Source organism: Prinia subflava, chromosome 4 (assembly GCF_021018805.1).
Source record: "Prinia subflava isolate CZ2003 ecotype Zambia chromosome 4, Cam_Psub_1.2, whole genome shotgun sequence".
Classification (NCBI taxonomy): domain Eukaryota; kingdom Metazoa; phylum Chordata; class Aves; order Passeriformes; family Cisticolidae; genus Prinia; species Prinia subflava.
In genome coordinates, this window is record NC_086250.1 from 64,215,890 (window position 1) to 64,240,549 (window position 24,660).

Sequence of the window (24,660 nt, forward strand, 5' to 3'; positions counted from 1 at the left end):
GTCATTATTGTATAGGATTTTTAACACTGTCATCAACAGACACAACTCTGTTCATCTACTTCAACAAAATGACTCTTTATTTTCACAATTATATTGTCATTATCTTTTATATTTTTATATATTTTTGAAAATTTTTCAAAGCTGGCACAGCTTTACTATCTATCTCTACTGGACAGTATTTTTTAAATCACTTTTAGAATAACATTTCAGGAACATGATATATTTACAAGTTAATGAAAATAAACATTCCCTGCCCAAATGACTTTGATATTTGTGTTAGGTTATTCCTATCTTGTAGTCTATTACCCTGCCTGGAGATATTACCTATATAATGCATAAACTGACACTGACATTGGACATATCTCACTACTCTTAATATAGAAAATATGATATACCCAGTGCTACAACACTGAATGCTGTATGGTTCACAAATTAGATTCATGGATCACTCAGATCTTTAGAGGACAATTTTTCATAATTTAACCAGCTCTAGTTGGCAAGAACAAATTGCTTTGTTGCTGGCTCTCAAGTGAGTAGTTTAGTTATTTATTAACATCTTGACACAAAGAATTTGAGTCTTTCCACTGCTGTACACTTTTGCTACCAAGTAATACTGCAAACTTGGTCAGCAAACCACAGTTACAGTGTAAATATCCGAGATATTTATTTTAGTTCTTTATCCAGTAATGCTGTGTGAGACAGGGGGTGAAGATTCACTATTTCATCTGTTCACCAGGAAGGGATTTGGTAAGGCAGCCCTGAAGCTGAACCTATACAAGAATGACTTTGGGAGAACATATGCACAAAGCAAAAACTGTAGTGTAGTAACAGTATATGATTTTATGGTTTTCACCATCTTTAATTCCCCTCTCAAAGCAAAAACTTTTAGTATCTGAGAAAGATGGGCAAGCCATGTAAAAATGACATTAAGGACCAAATACTAAATGTTTTATTTTTGACTCTTACTATTTTCTTTTCTTTCCTATTCTTAATTTTTCTTCCACACTTTCATTGCTAGTATTATCTGCTGAAGTGAGATTATTCCACTGTCTTTACATTGCTTTTTCATTTCAATAGCTCTTTGTTTTCTAGCTCGGGGTATAAAAAAATTCCAATGTGAAACATTACATATTGGGTACTACTAATAAATTCTTCAACTTCACCACACAAAATCCGAAGTTGATGGTCTCTATAATCACTTTGTCTAGAGGAGAAAAGCATGGGAAAACATCAGCTTTCAGAATACCTGCAGATGAAATTTGAGCTCACACCAACACTAACTTACACTCATATTTTGCTTCTCCACAGAGCAAGTCTACAGACAGAGTCTCTTGATTCAACAGGTAAATGCCTAAACTCAACTCAGGATTACATGAATGGAGCTGTAGTTGGCTTTTTATCTCAGGAAACAATGCTTTTTTCAATCAAGTTCTTTCAAGAACAACAAGAAGGGATTACATTGCACCAAGACATATGAGCACTACAGATAATTATGCATAGCAAAAATTGTAATAGCATACTTATGTCATTTTGCTGGTAAGCAATCTACAACCTCCTCTACAAAGTGCCAAAATGAAAGCTCCTGGTCACTGCTGCCATGGGATTGTGTCTACAGGAACACCTCCTCTCTAAACCTTGTGCTAGGATTCCAAGAATTTTCATGCAGTATGTGCTCCACCAACTAGCCTGAAGACTCTTTTTTGAAGTCTTTTTCAACAGACATCCAATGCAGTCTGTTCAGAAATGCTGCTTTCCCTGAAGCTGTGGTTAAAGCTACATAAAACCTCAGATCTATCAGTGGGTTTCCTAGAGACCCTACAGGACCCACACCCTGTGATGCAGCCTAAAATAGTGTTAGGCCTACAGGGGAGATTGGCCTGAAATGAATTCTAGACCTTTATGAGACTCTATAATAAACTACAAGAAAATAAATAATTAAAAAAAGAAAAAAGAAAAACAAAGAAAAAAAAGGAAAAACATAGAAAAAGAAAGAGAAACATAAAAAAAAAGAAAGAAAAATAAAGAAAAATATAGAAAAAGAAAGAGAAACATAGAAAAATAAAGAAAACTAAATAAAAATAAAGAAAGGGGGAGGAGAAGTAGAAAAGGTTTTCTGCAGCTTTTCATATTGTAAGAAATTAATATAATGCTATAATTTTGACAGATATCACAATTATTCTTTTTTCCTTAAAAGCTGTGTTTCTACAACAAGTGTAGATAAAATGCTAAAATAAAAAACAAACAAACACTTTTAGCCATTAAAGAGACACTTGAAAATAATTAACTCCCTCAGAAAAGAAAAGAGAAAAGCATTAGTTAAAGGTCTCTACAACTCAAAGATTTTCTTCAGGAAACCCCTGGGAGAAAACTTAAAATTATTGTAGCAGATTATATTGCAAATATATATCACTGCATAATTATAAGTGCATGTTTTAAAATCTGAAGTTACAGTCAAATATGTTTATTTGGATTTTGTTCTAAAACAGGATACTTCCCATGACTTCTAAGTATTTTACCCAAGAAGTGCTAAAGCACTCAAAATGAGTCAATGGTAAAAAGCTACTTTGTATTGCAGATAATCTGCAAGTAGTGAGGATTCTTTTAGTTTGCAGGTAAGAGGTAGAGAAAGAAATCAAAATCAGGGAGAAACCAAACCATACAGCAAATACAAGTCTGATTTTGACTCTTCAGTTGAAAAATAACTTCTTAGAATTACAGATAGAAATTTGGAGAACATTTTAAAATCATATTAATCCCACGCACCTGGAAAAGACATTCACATTAGTGAAAAAAACTGGGACTCCTTTTGCTAAGCATAAAGCAATAAAAATATTATTAATAATACTGGTCCATGTCACTATTTAGGCAGACTAAAGGAAATTATTGTAAATCCCTAAAAATGCTAAAAAAGCATTTTATTAGATGTTGGCAAAACATCCATTTTCATTTTTAAAAAATAGTCCTTTTATCTCCTTGGATAAAGAAGTGTATTAAAAAATAAATTTCACTCTAATACCTTTGGGGTAATTAAGATTTAAACCCATCCTAACAATTTCTATGACAAATAATCCAGGCAGTTTTAGTTTAATCCTTTATACAGTCTGACATGCAGTTTAAGGCACAATTAGACTCCTCAGAAAAGAAAGCTAAATATGGCCTACCACACATTAAAAATTACATGTATTTTTAAAGAGGATACCATTAGGGAATAAAAGCCTGAAAATAGGGAAGAAAAAAAAAAGAAAGAATGTCACCTACTACTATCTCTTTTGTTATTCCCTTTTGTTTTGCTATTAAGGCTTTTTAATTTTACGTAAATGAAATTACACATATAAAATGAGGGGCTTAGCAACTAATGACTTCTTTTTTCCCTTCAGTACCCATGTGCAAAAATACTGATTTACTATTTGTCCTTAAAGTGAACAAAATTTCAGGCACTAAAGAAAATCAGTTGCAATTATAATTATAGTGTATGTGTGCAATTACAGTGCCTAAACATGGGCTGTAAGAAATTGGTTAGAATGTGCATTCAAAACATGAAAACTGGACATAGAACTAGGATATCTTAAAAATCAAATTATTAAAATAAAAAATAAAACAGTGGAATTTAATTCCTTCAAGAAATACGTCACTATATTACCCATAATGAGTCCTTGGATTAGAAATTTTCCCCCCAAACATAATTCGATTAAATAACTGCTTTGTCAGAATATTAAATTTCATACACTAATTAAAACCTTCCAGGTCTGCACTATAATTTATGATAAGCCTTTTTCATCAGATTTGTGTAAAGGGCTTTTCTCAAGATTCCACTGAGACCAATAATTGAAATGAAAAGATGAAGGTGAAGATCACAGGAAATAACATAGAGGAGCATTAAAGGTGCTGCACACTCTTTGTTATTGAATATTCTTTCTTTTAAATGGTGAGAAAGATTCCCTTTTTCAGCAGCCATTTACAGGTAATTCCTTCACTGAAATCATCAGTCCAGAAACCTTTAAAATTTACTGGCAGTTTTCATGAGGGGGTCACTTGACCATTCACAGATGCATCCGACTGATAAATCAAACAAGTAATTTATTAATCATCTGCATGCTCAACAGCAGGACTAAAACATGTAAGTTTCATCTAAAAAGATGTTAGGTAAGTGTAATGCACACACACAGAATCCAGATAAAAATACACTAGAAGGAAGATCTGCTTTCAAGCCCTTGACATCGATCCTGAGGAATTTTGATCCCAGATTAGATCCACAGATTGCAGTGCTGGTGGTGCTCAGATTTTAGGCATCTGAGTTAAAAACTGAGACCTTGAAAGAGTTCATTGAAGTCTAAACTTGGAAGACGCTAAAACTTTGGCAATATCTGAGATTCCACCATGAATATCCTCCAGGTACATCCCACGTACCCAGGGTGGGCTGTGGCACTGAGAGCGGAGCTGCTGCTGCCACCCATCCCCTCCTTGGTCCACCCAATGGCCTGACCTTCAGAGAGACACATCCCCTCGTGTCCTTCTGCTCACTGCCACAATATCTGATTATGTGCTGAATTTAACCACGCTTGATTCAATTTGTCTTGAGCAGATTATAATTAGAAAAGCTGAGTAAGAAGTTTTTTATGTCACATTCAAATCTCAGGAGGAAACCCTCTTATTTTTCAGAGGACATAATAAGTAGCTGTTTTCTTTTTCCTTTACCTCAGTGCCTGTATCATGCTACGTTATACATTTACTTAGAAAAAAGGGAAGTAGTGAAGAGCATTAAGGTTACCTGCATAACCTCAAAAAGAAGGATAAAAAACATTAGAAAGATTACTTATGTCTTCAGATCTCTAGAATTCATCAAAGAAACTGTAAAGAATAGGCAATACTACTCCATGTAAAAAAAAAAAAAGAAAAAAAAAAAAAAAGAAAAAAATCCACAAAAACACCTCCACAATTTTGAGGTATTTTTCACTGTAAGAATAACTGTTAGAAACTTCCATTGGACTACTTAAACTGCCAGAACAATACTTAATTTCATAAACAAAAGTTAAGAATATATTTCAAGTACTAATTGCACTTTAACTATAGAATTAAATGTCAAAATTTAATTAAATGTGTGAGGTTAAATGTAATAGAGTCCAAAAGATGATGAGAAATACACGTCAGACAAACATACATCCAGATTAGAACTACAGAGCTGTCTGTTCTTTTGAAAGAATGCAACATGCTCCACAAATAACTTCTGCACAAAGACATCCTCTGGTGCAATGGCCTGCAGTCAAACACCAATCCCTGTTGGACATACAGATAATTGTTAATGTAAGAATGGAATTTGGCAATTTGCCTACTGGTAAGGATAGGTTTGTTTTTTCATTTTTTTTATGAATCGTTTTCTATTTCGGGGACTTTTGAAAATTTACTTTGATTTTTTAGTGCAATTGGTAAACTAAGCATATTAAATGGGGCAAACAAGCGTTTTTTTTGGTTTCAAAGGATCAAAGGCCAAATATTTAATGAAGGAATGAAAAATTAGTAACTGAAAATTTCAAACTGCAAAACCATATTGACATTATTCTCTGGTATAGTTGCCTACATCACAGACTGACAGTCATTTTAGTTAGTCAGGCTGAAAAATTATCCTCAAGAATGGTGTTTTGATCCACAGTAAACCCCAGGATTTTATGTATGTGCATGTGTGACAAATGACCAAGAAAGAAAATCATAAGAGAACTCTCCTGGAGTTACCAAAATTAAAACAACCAGCTACATATGAAAGAGGTAGGAATAACCATCCTCTCTATTCTTTCTCTGATCCCCTAAGCCAAAAGCAAGGAAGACAGAGGGAACCCTGAGAGACAAAAATATTTTAAATCCATTTTAATTTTGGTAAATAAATTCTTCCAAAAGGTCCAGGAAACTGCTCATTTTCTCATCACAATAACTTCCTCAAAGTAGAAGCAATTTTTTTGTAAGGCAAAATGCAAGTGATTACAAAGCAGATTTCCAGGTGGGAAAATGAAATTAATTTGTTAGCAGCTAATTAACCTCTATATCACACTATCTGATCAGTTTAATTAAAACAGCAAAGTATGTTTATTATAATTTATTCAGCATTACTTTCTTTAGTTGATGAAAGAATAAAAAAATAAGATAAATAGTTGTGGTTTTTTTAAAGTAAACTGATTGCATATTATCTAGATTGTGAATAGAGCAACCAGTAGAGTATAGGAGCCTAGTTAAACAATTCAGACATAAGTTTCCTTTGGATTCACAAGAAATTGGCATTCTGAATTTATACTTATGTAGGTGCTGGGATGTAGTGAACCTCTTGCACTGTCATAACTGAATATAGAAAATATGCCAGTCCTCCAACTCCAACAAATCTTCAAAAGCCTTTGAGAAAAATATTTTCTACAAAGCAAGAAGTAAACATTTGGTAGAATTTGTCTCAAAAAATTGTGTATGAATTTGTTACATTTCTTCTGTGTTCTATCCATACCAACCAACAAATAAGGCCATATTTAGCAATGCTGCAATCAGTCGTGACAAAAAGGAATAAAATTTTATGCAAATTACAAAACTCAAGAGGGTAAATTCTTGGTGATCCATCAGAGTGGCTGAAGTTTGTACACTTTGGGGCTTATCTTCACAAAAAGAAAGAAAGAAAAAAAGTGTATCACAAGAAATATCTACATAAAGTCACTGCAACTAAATTCTAAGCAATACTACCCAAATAACATTAATGTCTTCTAAGAATCTCACTGGAATAGAAATGTGCCAACATTTTGCATAACTTTCTTTAAACTGCAACAGTAGAGAGCCCTATACATCTTTTTATTTTTGTAATGTAAAACTAAAATATAAGAAGATTCTAGGATATTTCTAGAGGGTATTACAATTGTGTGCAACACAAGAAAAATGAATTTTCATATGAAAACTATGGAAGTTTGATCCAAAATTTGGATCACATTTTACAATCCTGACACTGGCCTGTAAATTCAGTGATCTCTATTTTTAAAAGCATTGATTTCTTTCCCTATCTAGATCAATTCTTCACTGAGTTTATTCAGTAATTTAAAATGTGTCCTTAAACCCCAGAGTTATACCAAAAAAAATAAAATAAAATAAAATAAAAAAAAAAAAAAATCCCCAAAACAATTGCTATAACACATCTTACACAATTTGCATGAAAATTAGGAAAAAACACAACCAAATCTCTCAATTTCCTCCTAAGTGTGAAAAGTACCTTTACAAAAGGTAATAAAGTTCAAAACATGTCAGGCTACATTTTCTTTTCAGATTGCTTTGGCTTACCCATGTAACAAATCTCGCATATTGACTGATAATTGTTTTAATGGGCCTCTTATAAAGACAAATCTTTCTTAATACTTTAATCTAAATTACTTTTGCTCTATCTCTGATGTCTTAGAAATAAAGCAACTCTGGACAGCAGTTGCCAGGCTCTAAGAATTATCCCAAGCTCACCTAATTAATATAATTAATAATAACAAAAGGAATAATAATTTAATTATTCAGTTTTGACAGCTGTTTTGTGCATATCTTGCACTCAATCACTGCATTAAAGCAAAGCTTCAGGATCCCACCTTATTTCAGAAGCAGCTCAGTAGCATGAGGCAAGCCAGCAGCTGGAAAATATTCCTTTTACTATTTAGTATGAAATGATGAAGACTTTTCCAGTTAATTATGACAGAAAAAAGGTCCATATCAAAAATAATTAGAACAAAAATTACTTTTCTTCTTAATTATTGATGTTACACTGGTATGCTGGAAGCCATGCAGAAGAGAAATAGGATTTAAGAGTTCTATCAACATCTTGTTATTATGTTTCTCATTCTCTATCTTAACAACTGCACTAAATGAAAAGGCGTTTGTGTTTCCTTACACGGATCACAACAGGGGTTTTTCACTCATCAGGCATTTGATGTTTATGCCACAAAATGAAAGAAATACAGAGAAACCTTTTGAAAGCCAGACTGATGGCTGCTGGCTGTCAGTGGGATGGAGAGAACAGCAATCTGTCCTTGGGAACCGTCCTGGGCTGTAACATCTCAGAGAACGAATCATCTAGTGAGGATTTGCACATCCTTCTAGTTCAAAAACTGCACACAGTTCAAAAAATATTTTAAGTTTTATGTAGATTAATCTTATTCTAGGCAGAGACTTATTTAAGTTTACAGCATTTTAGCATTCCCATCAGAATCGATGGTAACACATGTAAGTTTGGGCCTTTACACTGTATTATTCACTTTCAAATTCTTGTACAAATCAGCACTTTGAAATTCATGTCTTTTTTAAAATTCAGGGTGGACAGATAGATACATCACAGAAGTGTGAAGATGTGAAGAAAGACACAATGTGAGAAATTTTGAACAAGCGAAATAGCTCTCTCTTGTAAAAAAAAACAAAAACCACTAAATTAAGGCAGGTGTTTGTTAGAAAAGACAGTCAGAAAGAAAGGCTCCTTCAACACTAATGAAGAAGGCTACTGAGGAAAGAGCTTAGCACTGGGAAGAAGAGAGTAAAAAGTAAATTGCAAAGCATGTATTAAACTGGGTTTAGTTGAAGAAATGCGTTATTTTGTTCCCTGAATTTATGCCGTGTTGCTTGAGACTATCTCAGCTCAGCTCTCCACAGCACCATTACACAGTGCTACAGAAGCATTAACTGAGATTGTGGAGAGCACAAGAGGGAGAAACTACAAATTTAAAAAGGGATAATGGAAGATGGGAAACTCAGGCTGACAAGGAAAGAAGGAATGCTGCGAAAAAGTGTGAAGGGCCTTGCCAAGGATGATGCCATGTTCACACCTACAGCAGACATAGCAATGAAAACTGGGGAGAAAGGCAGGAGACTATTGCAGCAAAGGAACCATTCCAAACTGTCCCTGTCAGTGACCTCTTTGGCAACAGCCAAAACTTCCTGGGCCTCTTTCCCCTCCCTTCCTTCCCATTCCCCTTTCTCATTTTACACAGTTCATGTTACAAACTTTGAAATCCACCTTGCTAGAGATCGTTTTCTTTCGGTTTCACTTTAGGAAGTTCACTGAACGTGATGGCCTGACAACTCTTACAGCTACAGAAAACTATATGAGCAGATATCATCCAAATTAGCCACTCTTTGCCTAGAAAAGTCCTCCAGAACGACTTCAGCAGCTGATCTACTAGAAATACCTCTAAACACTTGTCTAATGATCTAACACTTTTATCAGCTCTGTGCTAAACCCCACCATCCTGATGAGATCAGCACAGTCTGTGTGTTATTTGGCCACAGTGAACTGAAAATCACAGGCATAAATAAACCATGCACAGAGTGAGCATTAGCCAACTGCACAGTGACCCCAAGGGCCAGGACTTATTTTCTGCAGTAAGCCACAAAGGCTCTGCTCACACTGAATATGAAATATTCCTGGGGTTTAAAGTATGAAAGAGGCAAAATTTCAAAATTATAGGCACATACTAGTTTAACCACTTGAGAACTGTTCTTAAAGTATCTGAGCCCACAGTGTTACTCCTTTGTAGACCTCCAAAACAAGAGACTCAGCTAAAAATGTTCATAGACATAAAGACACAAACACTATTGGATGATCTCTTTCAGCAGATATGCATGTAGATACATATATAGATGCATGTGTAAGTATAAACACAGGAAAATTTATACAATTGATATCTGCATATAACTCCTGTCCATTTAAGTAGGACCAGCACAATCTTAAAATTTGTCTGATTGCTAAAATATCACCTAAGTGTTGTTTACGAACCCTGAGCAATAGGGAAAAGCATATCATTACATCTCAGAAACCTGTAAGCTTTAATTCATTATCTTCAAGCAATAAAGAAGATTATTTTCTGTTTCATACTAAAACATTTAAAGCTCTAGGAAATATAGTATTGCAGAGCTCATGCAGAGATAATAGAATGTGATGAATTCAGTTGTATTTATCTTAATATTTTCTTATCAGTATAGAGATGACACGAGGAGCTGAATGAATTAAGTGCATTCTATTCTTGACAAACATACACAAGTTCAGTTAGATATATGGATTTATACTGCTCAGCTCTTACTAGTACATGTAACCACTGCAGTGAATTATCATGTCAGTAAAACCCACTGATGCTAATCTGTAAAGAAAGTCCTGTCCTGTCCATGTCATAGTTATTTTTCATAAAAGCAGCATTCATAGTTCACAATCATGGCATAGTTCATAAAATTTAAGTATTTTCACAGAAATAGTGTGATATTTCCCCACTGCTGTTGGTTGAATGTCTGAGGAACTTATTAAACTGATGGATTTTTCCTTTCAATTTTCAAGGTTAATATTTCGATGTTATATATCTATTGCTATAAATAGGTTTATTTTCTCTTGAACAATGTTTCCTTTTGGTGCTTATTCTTGACACAGGATGCCTACTGATGTGTAACCACAGGACTTTTCAGGACAGAGCATGCTTTATTCTTCACAGAGACTATGATGTCTGTGTTTCAAAATAAAACACACATCAATCCTGAACACACTCTGCTTTCATCCATGTTGTGCTTGTTACAGCTGTCCCCAAGACACCCAAGCAATGTCACATCCTGTGGCACACCATGCTCCAGGAACATCCTCAACTCTCAGGTCTCTAGGAGGTAATACCCTGTCTGGCTTTCTGCATGCCTGCAGCATCATCTCAGCAGGTTTTACATGCTCACATACTCCTACCAGCCCTGATGTAATTAATGCAGGCCCAAAACATTAGAGATCGAGAGAGACTGGAGGTATTTGGAATTAAATCACCCATTTGGTGTGATCCCTATAATAAGGGAAGTAAAGTCAACCATCAGCAGAAGAAACAGCAGCCATCACTTGGGATTAATAAATATATTAATAACATGGTCTTGAAAAAACGTCAGTCTTAATCCAGCATTTGGGTTGTTTTTGTTTTTATTTTTTGGTTTTGTTTGGTTTGGTTTGGGTTTTTTGTGTGTGGGGAGCGTTTTTTTGGGGGGGTTGGTTTTGTTTGTTTGTTTGTTTGTTTTGTGTGGTTTGTTTGTTTGTGGGGTTTTTTGTTTCTTTCACCAAACGTGAAAAGAAACCCAACCACAGTTTTTGCAGCAACACAGATTTAGTACAAAATATCTGCAAATACTATTAAAATAAAACTGAAATATTCTATCTTATAGATAGGGAAGTGCTATGGCAAGACTTCTATGAGAATTTTAGAATACTTTAAGTCTAAAGGTCATTTAAACTATGATGCCCATTGCAAATTAGATGAAATTAAACTTGCCTACATGGAGAATATTCAGTCTGGTAGAAAACTTTTGCTGGAAGTTTTTCTTTAAATTTTTATGTAGGAAAAAACCTCACAGACAAAGCACAAAAAGTTTTATGAGGTGAAAACATCAGAATTTTGTGCAAGTACAGAAGAATATCAACTGAGCCAACCTTCTTAGTTTTACTGTACTCCTGTGTAACTCTTAAGAAATGCAAAACTGAAGTTACTCTCCTGAGAAGTGGTGATACCCAAAGGAATAAAACAATCCTACCTGAATTAATAATTCATTAGGGATTATTCACCCACTTTTAAAAGCAAGGATCTGTTCTGGACATTTTTATATTTATTCTCACATTTTCAAGAAAGTTACAATTCACAGAATTTCAATGCACTATAATTTGTGACTAATGAATGGGAAAATTAAAATAGAATGATAGTGTGTTCCATAAATTCATTAATCACAGTCATAGAGCTGGCCCAGACTGCTCAAGACTTGCTAAATCCTAATATCCCTTCAATGAGACCTAGGGTTGTTTGTGTATTTATTTAGAGTTCTTACGTGCTCATAGCAAGAATTAACTGGGCAAAAAAAGAAAGAAATACTTAACAGCTACATTTCTGGTCAAATCTGGTAGAATTTTTAAGTATTTCTTTGCATGATGTTGGCACATGTTAGGATATTGCTAATTTTGAAGAATTTCTCTGCTCTGTGTTACGTACCTCTCTTGCTTTGTGGCTAAGTCTACAGAAATATCTGACACTACTTCAATCACACATCATCGTTTGAAGGACATAAAAGAGACACACTTTCACCTTTTGTTTTAATTCTAATGAGAATTACACTATACTCAGGAGATGGAGAGATAAGAATTCCCAAATCTCTTGAGCAAAATGAAGCTCTTAGTAATAAGATTGTCTTGTACTCCCAGAGCATTTGAAAGTCCAGGTAAAATGAAACACCTATTAAAATTTCTACAGTATTGCAACTGCAAAAGAGTGCAGACATCAAACATGTTCTGTTCACATCCAGTGCATAAGCCTCTTTTCTAGGAACAGGGCTTCTTGGGAGTGTAGAGGTCTACAAACTTTTAGATATGGAAACTTTCCAACTCCCCTGTTAGGTCCTTTTTTAAAGGTAATAAGCTTTGACCAAGATAAGCTGAATTTTCATCTAGTATCTTACAGGAATCCTCAGACAAAAGAAGGTAAAATATCAGGCCTGCAGGACAACTCTGGTTTTGCTATTTGAAAAAAAAAATAGAAGTAAAGGAAATTAAGAAACACACAAATATCCCTATCTCCAACTCATTCAGAAAAATCCAACTCATTCAGCTCAGACTTTCAGAAAAGTTCTATTTTTAATATGAATTAACACATGTAGAATTCCATACATATATATATTCACAGGATTTGCTCTTTCTGGCAGGAAATATTTCAAAAATATTTGGATCTAATTTCCTTTAAAAAAACCTCTAAGGTTTACTATTATGGATGGCATTCCTTCTCTGAAGTAAGAACCAAGCCTTTGTAATATTTTCTGAATTTCTCAAACTTAGAAGTCTGCCTCCATTAGGAAAAGTCATATTTGAGTCTTATATTATTGATCAACTTCCTGTGAATATTCAATCAGGGGTTTTGTTTGTTTGTTTGTTTATTTTAATTAAAAAAAAGCAAACAAACCTCTCTCTTCCAACTGGCAAATATTGACAGCAAAGTTTAGTTGGTCAATACTCCCTTTTCCAAAACATTGGCACATTTCCTAAATTCAGTGTAAAAAGGGTCAGAATAATATGTGACTTCAACAGGAGAATGAGTTTTCCTGGGAAAGTGAGGAAACTAGTCAAATCCTAGTTATACTGGCAAGGAAAAATCACAGAAAAAAAATATTGTTAGTTTTGAAATGAAAATATTCACAATTTGAAATGAAAATACAGACAAAATAAACAACCCCCTTGAAGTCCATTTCTAATTGATTTTACTGATTCGCCAAAGGTAGTAAAGCAGTGCTGTGAATTACTTATCCCAGACTGACATGAGAAACTGAATTTGAGGGTGAAAGGTAACATCAAGAAACCAGTTAGGTTCATCTGTGCCACAAATTCAATGAACTCTTCGAAAATGTGCACAATAGCAGCCTGCAAAAGCTTTTCTTAGCATATTGTACTTCTCAGTTTTAAACTGAGGAGCCTACATGGTGTTAATAAATTGAGTACAATGGTATATCTTGCTTTTAATAAGGTGTTTGTTCTGAAAGCACATTAAAGCCTCATTCAAAATGAAGGTGATAATGCATACATATGGCAGCTTAATAATGGAAATCACACCTTTCTTTTTCTTCCTACCTAGATCCTTCTCTCCACCTCTTTCAGAAGCTGCACATTTTTTAAATGAGTTGCCTGGTCAATAAGTAAAAAGTGTATTAGATGTCTTTAACATATTTGATTTTTCAGATAAAATGGAATGCTTGAAAGCCCTCAACAATGATTGAAGGTGTTTCTTTGCTTTACTCTAAAAGCTTTTTTGGCAAGTTTCCAACCAGTGAAGCACTTCACTGCACAGATGAGATCTTTGCAATGATTTATATTATAAAGTTACACTCCTTTACTGAAGGTGAGCATATTAAGAGATGGTAAATAACCAGTATCTAAAAACCAAAAGCTGGCTCCTCTATAGCTACACATTTAAAATCCCTGCTGATATATAATCTTAATTCTGATCGTACTGCTACCACTGTCATTCTCATCCACTTTCTATTTGGTTTAAAATTCCTGAAGTGTAAAAAAAAAAAAAAAAAGGGAAGGGAAGGGAAGGGAAGGGAAGGGAAGGGAAGGGAAGGGAAGGGAAGGGAAGGGAAGGGAAGGGAAGGGAAGGGAAGGGAAGGGAAGGGAAGGGAAGGGAAGGGAAGGGAAGGGAAGGGAAGGGAAGGGAAGGGAAGGGAAGGGAAGGGAAGGGAAGGGAAGGGAAGGGAAGGGAAGGGAAGGGAAGGGAAGGGAAGGGAAGGGAAGGGAAGGGAAGGGAAGGGAAGGGAAGGGAAGGGAAGGGAAGGGAAGGGAAGGGAAGGGAAGGGAAGGGAAGGGAAGGGAAGGGAAGGGAAGGGAAGGGAAGGGAAGGGAAGGGAAGGGAAGGGAAGGGAAGGGAAGAAAAAGAAAAGAAAGGAAAGGAAAGGAAAAGAAAAGAAAAGAAAAGAAAAGAAAAGAAAAGAAAAGAAAAGAAAAGAAAAGAAAAGAAAAGAAAAGAAAAGAAAAGAAAAGAAAAGAAAAGAAAAGAAAAGAAAAGAAAAGAAAAGAAAAGAAAAGAAAAGAAAAGAAAAGAAAAGAAAAGAAAAGAAAAGAAAAGAAAAGAAAAGAAAAGAAAAAAGAAAAGAGAAAATCAAGGATTACCAGTATGATTAATTAACACTCATTGGTGTAATTCTTATACAGGATCGTATCAGATATATAATGGGACAGAAGCATGGAAGAGCTGTCCTAAGGCAGCTCATATTTTAGAGGAAAATCAATGATTACTAGACTGAAAGACTCACCTGAGAGACTCTAGGAAGTTATAAAAATCCAGGCAAGGTAGCAAGCAACAGTACTCTTACAAAGATTTCTAATGACTTGTATTTTTTTTAATTGTCTTTAAGATGTTTTTCTTTTATCTAACTAGTGCCTGCTAGATATTCGTAAATCAGAAGGCACACTGAGACTTTTTGAAACAGGAATCCAAACATTAGGGGACAGGATGTTGGGGGCAGACAGGTAAAGAGGGATCTTGTTCCCCAGGAGGGAATGCCAGACAAATTCTGCACTAATCTGGTGAGGCTTATGCCACATCTCCAAAGAGGCTTCAGCATGGACATGTTCACAGTGGATTTCTACACTTAGATGAAACTCTCCTTTCTGATGATGGAGATCCTGGGAAGGTGAAGTCAATGTGTTCCAAAGGCTGTAACTATCTGTGTCCTGTATCACTCAACAAACAATATAGAGAACAGCAGAAATGCTTGTTCCTGCAACATTCACAGCAAACTTCTATGACTAAAAAGGTATAATGTGATTTGATAAACATCAGAGAAATATAAGAACAACGCTTAAGCCCATCCAGTTTCAGTAAATATGATTTATCCTTATTTCCTCTTTACCTTACCTTCTTACTACTCCCAGTGCACACACTCAGAACTCCATCGCCTGGGTAGAATGATGTCCAAGTGCAATCACTGGCAGAAAAAATGGTATTGCATTCCTTTCAGTGAGATGGGGCACATTTAATTTAAATTATACACAAATGAAGGCTCCGGGTCACAGAAGAGGTGGCACACAGCCCTTCAGAGAATAAAACATGATCCTCGCTAGAAGCTTGACCATCTGTCTATTTAAATCTGTCAATGGAAATTGATAAATTGGATGGGGTTTTTTTTCAAGTCACCAAGGCTTTAGAAATGTGAGGCATTTCCAAAATGAATCGAAATGAATGGAAGATTTATTTCACTGAGTTTTGGATCAAAGCACTGTGTGAAGATACAGACAACTTAGACACTTTGACTGTGTTTAGTGTTATTATAACTTTCACAAAGTTACAGAGTATATATGACTTACTAGGAAAGGATCCCACACCTACTTTGCACCTGTGAGGACCAGCTCCCCGTACTGCAGGTCTGGTGCCAAATCTCAACTGTATCATTTCTCACAGAAGCTCTTTGAACAAAAGGAAATTATCAGAGGGGCAAGTCATGAGAGAACTGCATCATCTCTCTGAAGAGATGAGAGAAAAAAGAATTCTAGTTTCTTCTCTTTACAGAGTTTTCCTTCTTTTAAGAGACAAAATATGTTTATAATGAAACCATGCCAAAGCTGAGAGTTTCATGGTTGGTTTGTTTCTTTGTTTTCCAGCTGAGACTTTTAAGAGACAGTGTTTTAGGATTGTTGTGACATCCATGATAAATTACAGACAGTCCTGAAAACCTTCAAACTGCAAGATACAACAGAGACACCTACTACTGCTCTGCTCTTGCAGGTCACTGCTTGGATCAACTCTGGTGATAGGAAACCTGTTTTATCTTAGTTATCCTTTTCATCTTCTGCTTCTTTGCTGAACAAATTTTCACTACAGTTTTATGCAGCCAAAATTTCTACTAGAAAAAAGATAAACAAACAAGCCATAACTCCAAAATAATATTCCCATGACCTTCTGTCATTATTTTAAGCCCAGTTGGTACATGAATACCAGCCTACATATTATCACTGGAGAAAATTATGTCTCAAAATTACTAAGAGGTAGAAAAGCATCATTTTCACTGAAGAATATAAAATGACACTACTGTTTAAAAGATAAGGCATATTGAAAGAATTCTTCATGTGGCATTTTTATATGATAAGTAATTGTTAAAAGTCTGAGCTTCAGTTTCTGTATAAATAAGTGGATGTTAATAGGCCATCCATAAAGACTCCCCTTTTAAAATGCCAATGAGGTATCCCTTATGTTTATACATGTGTAAGTACAATTAAAACAGCAACCCAATTGGAAACAAAATTGCTTTAGTTAACCAACCATTGCAGGGCAATCAAGTGTGGTATCAAATGTAATTGTAGACGATTCATTAGGGGAATAACAGCAATTACTTCATACAGAATTCTCCCCTCTTTCTTCTAGTTTGCATACGTTTTTTTCTCATGTGTCTCTACGCCAGAAAAGTAATTGGACAATCAAAATGTCAGAAACATCCCCCTTTCAATCTGTAGTGTACAAGAAATTTCAAACTGACAAGGCTGTTTCATTTAGGTATATTGGTTTGTACCTCTAAGTTGTAACTGCTTTAATCTGAAATATTCAAGCAGGCTTAATTCCTCCAGCTGTACAGGCAGCTGGGGAATTGGGCAGTACAAATGGAGTAGGAAACAGAGAATGGGATTTCTCTTTTTGCCTGAAGATAAGCACTTTTGATTTGCCTTCATAAACTTCACAAATATTCTCTTAGTACCTAATAGTTTTCTAACAGGTAAGTATTATTTTCAGGCCACACAAGTAAACTGCAGTTCAACTATTTTAACCAGCTTTGTGCTTCATCAGGAATAAACACATCACAATCCAATGTATCTTTTTTTTTTTCCTCTTTTTTACTTAGAAGGTATTTGGTATTCTTAATTGCTATTCCTAATTAATACTGCTCTGGATAACTTTGTACCGTTAGTAAATTAATTAGTAATTTCCAAAATATTTTGATATTTAATTATCAGTTAAAAATACCCATAAAAATCATGGTATTTTTTGGTCACTTAGCTAAAACTAACAGTAAATATGTAGGATGTGAGGTTTTAATTAATTTTAAATTTTCAAAACGTCCAGCTCAGAGCTGGATAACCGAGTCACAGTGGATGAGCAAAGGGCTCACAGGTCAGGCACAAAGGTTACAGTGAAGAGGGGACACCAGGCTGGGGACCTGTCACTGGTGGGGTTCCACTGGGCTCCATCCTCAGCCTGGTTCTCTTCAGCACGTTCATCAATGGCTTGGACACAGGACTTGAAGGAATACTGAGTCAGTTTGCTGATGACACTAAAGAAGGAAGGAACTGTCTACTCCATCAGAGGCAGAGAGGGCCTGCAGAGACACCCCAACACATTGGAGGGATGGGAAACCCCCAACCTGATCAAGTTAACAAGGGCAAGTGCCAAATTCTGCACCTGGGATGGGGCGACCCTGGATGTGTTTTAGACTGGGGAATGAGAGGCTGGAGAGCAGTGCTGGGGAAAGGGACCTGGGGGTCCTGGTCTGTGGGCAGCTGGACATGAGCCAGCAGTGCCCTGGCAGCCAGGAGGGCCAGCCCTGTCCTGGGGGGATCAGCCACAGCATGGCCAGCCAGGAAAGAGAGGGAATTGTCCCACTCTGCTCTGCACTGGGGCAGCCTCGGGCACCACAGTATAAAAAAAAAGGACATTAAGATATTAGAGAATATCCAAAGAAAGGCCAGAGGAGTCCTTATAAGTAGCATCTGAGGCCACTTGGTTTGTTCAGGCTGCAGAAAAGGAGACTGAGGGGACACCTCAGGGTGGTCTCCAACAACCTCACGAGGGGCAGCAGAGGGGCAGTGCTGATCTCTTCACTCTTGTGACCAGGGACAGGACTCAAGCAAACAGCCTGAGGCTGAGTGAGGGAGGTTTAGACTGGATATTAGGAACAGGTATTTCCCCCAGAGAGAGGCTGGGCACTGGAACAGGCTCCCCAGGGAGGTGGTCACAGAACCAAGCCAGGCAGAGTTCAAGAAGTGTTTGGACAGTGCTCTCAGGCACAGGGGTGATTCTGGAGGTGTCCTGTGCAGGGCCAGGAGCTGGACTCAATGATCCTAAAGGGTCCCTTCAAACTCAGCACAGTCTGTGATTCTGTGAAACTGAGAGAAGGTAGGTTTAGATTAGGCATTAGGATGAAATTCTTTCCTGTGATGGTGGTGAGGCACTGCCACCCGTTTCCCAGAGATGTTCCCTGGAAGTGCTCAAGACCAGGCTGGATGAGGCTCTGAGCAATCCAGTCTAGTGGAAGGTGTCCCTGCCCATGGCAGGGGGATCAGAACAAGATGAGTTTTAAGGTCCCTTCTAAAACAAACCATGCTGTGATTCTGTGATTTATAAGAGACTCAAAATTTAAGTTTTTGTTTTGTTTTTCATTGTTTGGTCTGCTTGAAGGAGTTGGAATTTATTATACCATAGTAACTAAAATATTGGAAGAAATTATACTCTCATTCAATTAGAAATAGTACAGAAAAGGGATTTTAGTAGATGTGGATCTGTACGTCTGTAAATAGTTTCGTCTCCCTACTATTTTTCTAAAAGACAAGCAAATTTTTTTTTCTTCAGACAATTTGGACAGTCTTTACACTAAATTATGAGGTGAAATTAAAAAAAAAAATATAGTCAGTGGGAGTAAATCTGGTTTTTTTTTCCTGTAGTAGCTTACTTCAAAAGACCATATCTAAGAGGCTGAATTTTTTATTATACTGTGACATTAACCTAAAAAATTAAACCCTTTAATGCTTGCACAATTCTTTTGTTGTGAACTGTGCAAAACCCACTCTTATTTAGAATAAGGTGTTAGAACAGGCACCCTGGTGGTCTTTTGACTGACACATCCCTTGTAGCTCTTTACATACCTTGGTCTCACAGTCAGTCTTCTTTGCCCCCTTTTGTGTATGTCCCATTCAATTCAGCCCATACACACATCCCCAGAAGGAATGCTTGTGATATTTTCTCCTTAAAACTCCACAGGCTATTATTTGGCTGCAACCTGACTGCCAAGGACATTGCTGATCACATGCTCATTAAAAGCAGAAATAGCTTGTCCCATGAGTTTCATTCTACAGTGACTCATGTGCAATGCTGCTGGAAGGGTTTTCATCACCCAAACCCAAATCCTGGATGAGAAATGAACCTTGTGCAGCATGATATAGACCATTCATAATGTTATCAGAAGTACTTAAAGAACCCTTAACTGCAGAAAGTTTTACGGTCTATCTTTCTATTTTCCATCACAGACATTAGGAGAATGAGCCTTCCTAAAATTAAGTTTATCAGAAAGATCTGTGTGCAAACTAATTTGAGCAGGCATTTTCTAAAAAGTAGGCCAGAAGAGAAGAAAGATTACTTCTGGCAAAAATGGAACAAATTAAATTATAAGAGGCTTAATACATTTATTTTAAATTTAATTGCATAACCTATGTCAAGGTTATTATATGGTGCACACTGTTCTGATCCAAATTCAAAACAGTAAAGGACAATCTCAGTTTGCAGTTACTTTATTATAAATCCAACAGCATTTTTTTCCAATACTGGCCATAGTCTTTGCCTGAACCACAACATTAATATAAAATCACATTTCCAAATTATTTTGAGATGTCTCCTTGGCAATGAACTCAGATAAAACCTGAAGCCTCTTTGGTATTACTCGACTTCTACTGTGAAAAAAAAAGGTAAAAAAGAAAAACAAAAGCTGAGGCAGTGTTGACATTCTGCCAGACTATAGCACAGAAGCAAAATTATTAGAATGAGATTCTGACTGTATTCACACTGTTCTGCACTGAATCCATCAAGACTGCAGGTTTTGTTTTCTAGTCACAAGAGAGACAGATTAGCAGAAAAGGTCGCTGCAGCATTCTTGTTACAGCATCTCCCTGGAATATGCATTCTTGTTTTACCATGTACTGGAAGCAGTGCCTGTGCAGAGAGCACACTTAAAAGCATTCAGGCTGTGTCCAGACACTCTGTGCTTCTGCAGTCAGTGACTCCTATCTGAATTACATGGCCTGACCTTAGGAGCTTTTTTATCTCTTTTCAGATCTCCAAGTGCCTGAGTAACACTGGATCAGAATGAACACTTCTGCTGGTTTTGACTGGGTTAGACCTAATTTTCTTCATTGTACCTGGCACAATGAAGAATGGGCTATATTTTGGATTTGTCCTGGGAACACTGGACACTTCTGATGTGGTTTTTTATTGCTGAGGAGTGCTTTAGCCCAGGCAAGGCCTTTTCTGCTTCTCACACTGCCCCCCCAGGGAGGAGCTGGGGTGCACAGCTCACCCCAGCTGACCCAAGGGCTATTCCATACCATGAGGCACTGTGCTCAGGGTATTACACTGAAGGAAGAAGGAAAGGGTGGAATTTTTGAACAACGGTGTTTTGTTGCCCGGAACGCAAAAATCAACGACACGGAGGCAGAGGTCTTCAGTGAAAAGCTGCTCCCCACCAAAAAAAGGGGCCAGCCTGTTTATTTCTTTTCCTTTTATAATTTTGTGGGTCTGGTAGCAGATTGGCTCCTGGGGTTACTACCCCTTCACCCCACTGGCCAGACCAGCTGTCAACCAACATTGTTTTCAGGCTGGAAATACGTAAGCAAAGGACAGTGAACAAAAACAAGAAAGGTTGTTTATGTTCCAAAGCGCGAGAAAGTGAAAAACTGACCCTTAATATCACAACAGTAGCTAAAGAACTGACTCCATCTTATAAGCAAGTAGAAGGCTTTACAAAAATCTCAGAAAAAACAGGGCAACAGTGTTTGTCTTCACAACTCATCGTTAAGGGCCCCACTTTCCTGAGGATGGATGAACACCTGCCTGCCCATGGGAAGTGATGAAGGAATTCCTTTCTTGCTTTCCTTCTGCATGCAACTTTTGCTTTACTTATGAAACTCTTTGTATCAACCCACATATTTTCTCATTTTTACTCTTGCAGTTGTCTCCCCCACCCCTGTTTAGTGGGAGTGAGCAGGTGCCTGTGCAGTGCAGGTGCTTCTACCTGGGTTAAACCCCAACAACATTCTTAGAAAACAGTTGAGCATTTAACAATGTGCCACTGTGATTCTTGTGGATGTGCAAACACAGTCTAGGTTTGTAGCAGCATCACATAAAAGTGCCATCTGCTTTTATTTCTGAAAGAATGAAAAGCCATAATAAGTAACTTTGACTCTCAGACTGGGACTATAACTAAAAATTAAGAGGCTTATAATCATGCAGCACAATATTAATTTGGCCAGATTGATAATAAAATAATCAATATTGTACATTTTAAAATTATGTCACTTGTTTTTCAGTAAAGCCTGAAATGACTAAAGAAGATCATTTAATGTTTGACCTGGTTGGGGCCTCTTTCAGCGGTACTAGAATATTGAAAGAAGAGATGAAGTTATTAAAATATGGAAAGGTATTCTAAAAAAAAGTTTATGACTCCCAAGTCATGCAGATAACCAAATCCTTCGATATTGTTTTTTTCCTTTTTGTTTGTTTGTATGTTTGTTTGTTTGGTTTTTCCCTTTTCATAAGAGAAAGACAACTTGTAAAAATCTTTTCTAGGATTCTGTTTCAGTGTTGGGAATAAGCACACTTTTAACTGATAGCAATCATCACTCAGATGTCTTCTCTGTAATCATTCCTTGTCTGTCAAAACAAACAGATGTCTTGTGTACAACTCAGAGCTGCATCCCTGGGTCTGTGAAGCTCCCTATGAGCTTCTGAAGGGAAAAGTTCACTTTATTCTCTAGACACCCTGACTGAGACTGTTTACTGAATTAAACAGCATGCCTATTCATAGCCAGTAACCCCTTCTGCAGCAGACACATAAACAACATATTTGTAAGACTACAGTTAACATTTCAAAGAGGAAAAATCCAAGAAGGTTAAAAGGAGAAAAACTGAAGCTTACCCCAAACTCATCCCTCCACTGATGCGATGCTTGATACTTCTCTGCTTCTTTAGCAAGGCGCTGAAGAATAAAGAGAGAGAGGACATAAATTTTAGTCTTTACTGACTCTTTACACAGAAAAGTCTTTCTCTTTTACTTTTTTCCCATGCATGTTTTCTCTCTATAAATTTTATATCTATGCTTTTTGCATTTATTTGAAAATTGTGTATATTTGAGTCAAGGTTAACCATCTCATCCAAAAAATGCAATTTTCTGTATTATTTGATATTTAAGTACTCCAATGCATTACAAAATTTAACCCTCACTCGAATATAATTTAAGAAGTTCAACTTAAGTTCAAAATCCATCAACATCCTGCTAAAAATACTCTCTCTTTACACACACTACCTTGTCTTATGTGCATTAATTTAATTCACTATCTAATGACAAGTACATATTAAAATATTAAAACACCATGGTATGGACATTCATTTCTCTGTTATATCATTTAGCTTCAATTATAGAAACTACTGACAGCCTTGTGATTATTAGGGATGCATAAAAAGTCCCAAAAATTTGGGACTAGCTGGAGTCTGATCTCATGGATTAATTAGTAGCTGGAGAGTAACAGACACATTCCTAGAGGGCATTTTTCCCATATTTAATACTTTGAATAAAAACCAGTCTATTCACTTAGCCCCACAGGAAGCAAAGCACAATGTACAGGAATTTGCTTTTTCAAGTAAATCTCTTGTACAGATACATCCATTAGACTCGACAATGTGTTCCTCCTCATACAGAATTTGAAGTCTTTGAAAAAGTGCTGTTTGGACACAATTCTAAGGACTTTACTACAATTTTGCATATAGAAGTTGCCAAGGTGATGCATGTTCTCCAGGTAAGCTGCACACCAATCCCCCACCCCACAGATCCACCCCTCCCTAAAGCAAGCAGCTCACTCTGATGCAGCTACCTGATGTGAATGTAGTTTATGTGGACTCATCCATGTGCTAATTGTTGTGTGACTTACTTTTAGAACTCAATTATTTTACAACACAATAAAAAAAATTTAGCAACTGTTTTCAGGGAGTCATTGTCCCCTTCTGGCAGACATGGCCTGTCTATGTCCACCAGATAAGTAGGGATGAAAATGCTTACTGTGTAACAGTAAGTCTGATGAGCCTTTTAATATTCAGACCAATCCCTACACAAAATGACCTGGTGTCCAAGTCACACTTTCAGTTGAGCCACCTTGTCAGTTCTTGCTAAAACCAAAAGAATATTCCCACCTCCATGAAAGCTGGAGTTCCAGACAGGGTGCTGTCAGAATTTCACCTCAGAACTGTCCCAGATTGCAACAGCCTGTGCTACCTCATCCCCTGAGGGCAACCCCTCTCCCTGCCCCAACAGCTCTCACAATGATTGATACACTGTCTTGGGTTGAAAAATGTAACCAAAGATAAGTATTCTATTTTCAGCTGTTGAAGCCAGTTGGGAGATATTGTTCTCTATCTCTTGTAACTCTAGGGGTGGAAAGAGGGCAGATGCCTTCTGTTAATGGGACACCTGATAACACCAGATAAGGCAGGGCCTCCTTATCTCTTCCTCCACCCACCCTGCTCCGAGGGACATCCCCTGTGAATGGGCCATTGAAGGCCTCTCACATGACTGATAACATCACCTCATCCCATTGGGAGATGCTCCACCCAGGGGGAGGAGCCAAAGCCTTTCCACTGAGATAAAATCTCCAATCCCAACTAGCAAGGTAGCCTGTTTCCACTGGATTCCCAGAGGAAGGCCAGACCTGTCTCGCCAGCACTGACCCTTTTTACTACAGGATCATCTCTACTTCACAGAACATCTGTTACTCCAGAAAGACTCATTTGGAGTGCTTCCAACACCCTGACAACAGGGTGTCAGGTGGTATCTCTGACTCTGCCAGGGTTTTCTAGGGTGTTTGTTTGCTTGTTTGTTTTTGTATACTGCATTTGTTACTTTTTTTTAATATTCCTAGTAAATAACTGTTATTCCTATTCCCATATTTTTTGCCTGAAAGCTCCTAATTGAAAAATAATAATAATTTGGAGGGAGGGGTTTTTATATTCTCCATTCCAAGGGAAACTCCAGTTTTCCCTGATAGATACCTGTCTTTCCAAACCAAGGCCTACACAAATCAGAACTTAGAATCTTCTCCTTTTTTTAGGTTTCAAATCATTCTTTAAAACCAGAAAAAAACTCAACAAACGTGTGCTCTACTGCCAT

The 24,660-nt window shown here is 36.7% G+C and overlaps 1 protein-coding gene across 3 annotated transcripts in view; it reads right to left on the reverse strand.

The window, feature by feature from the left end:
* Positions 1-24,660, reverse strand: part of CACNA2D1 (calcium voltage-gated channel auxiliary subunit alpha2delta 1) — a 359,015-nt gene that overhangs the window by 168,193 nt on the left and 166,162 nt on the right. For all 3 annotated transcript variants that reach the window (XM_063396985.1, XM_063396984.1, XM_063396986.1), the window contains exon 4: positions 22,420-22,479. In XM_063396985.1, the coding sequence (XP_063253055.1) occupies positions 22,420-22,479 (60 nt within the window). The remainder of the gene's footprint in view (positions 1-22,419; positions 22,480-24,660) is intronic.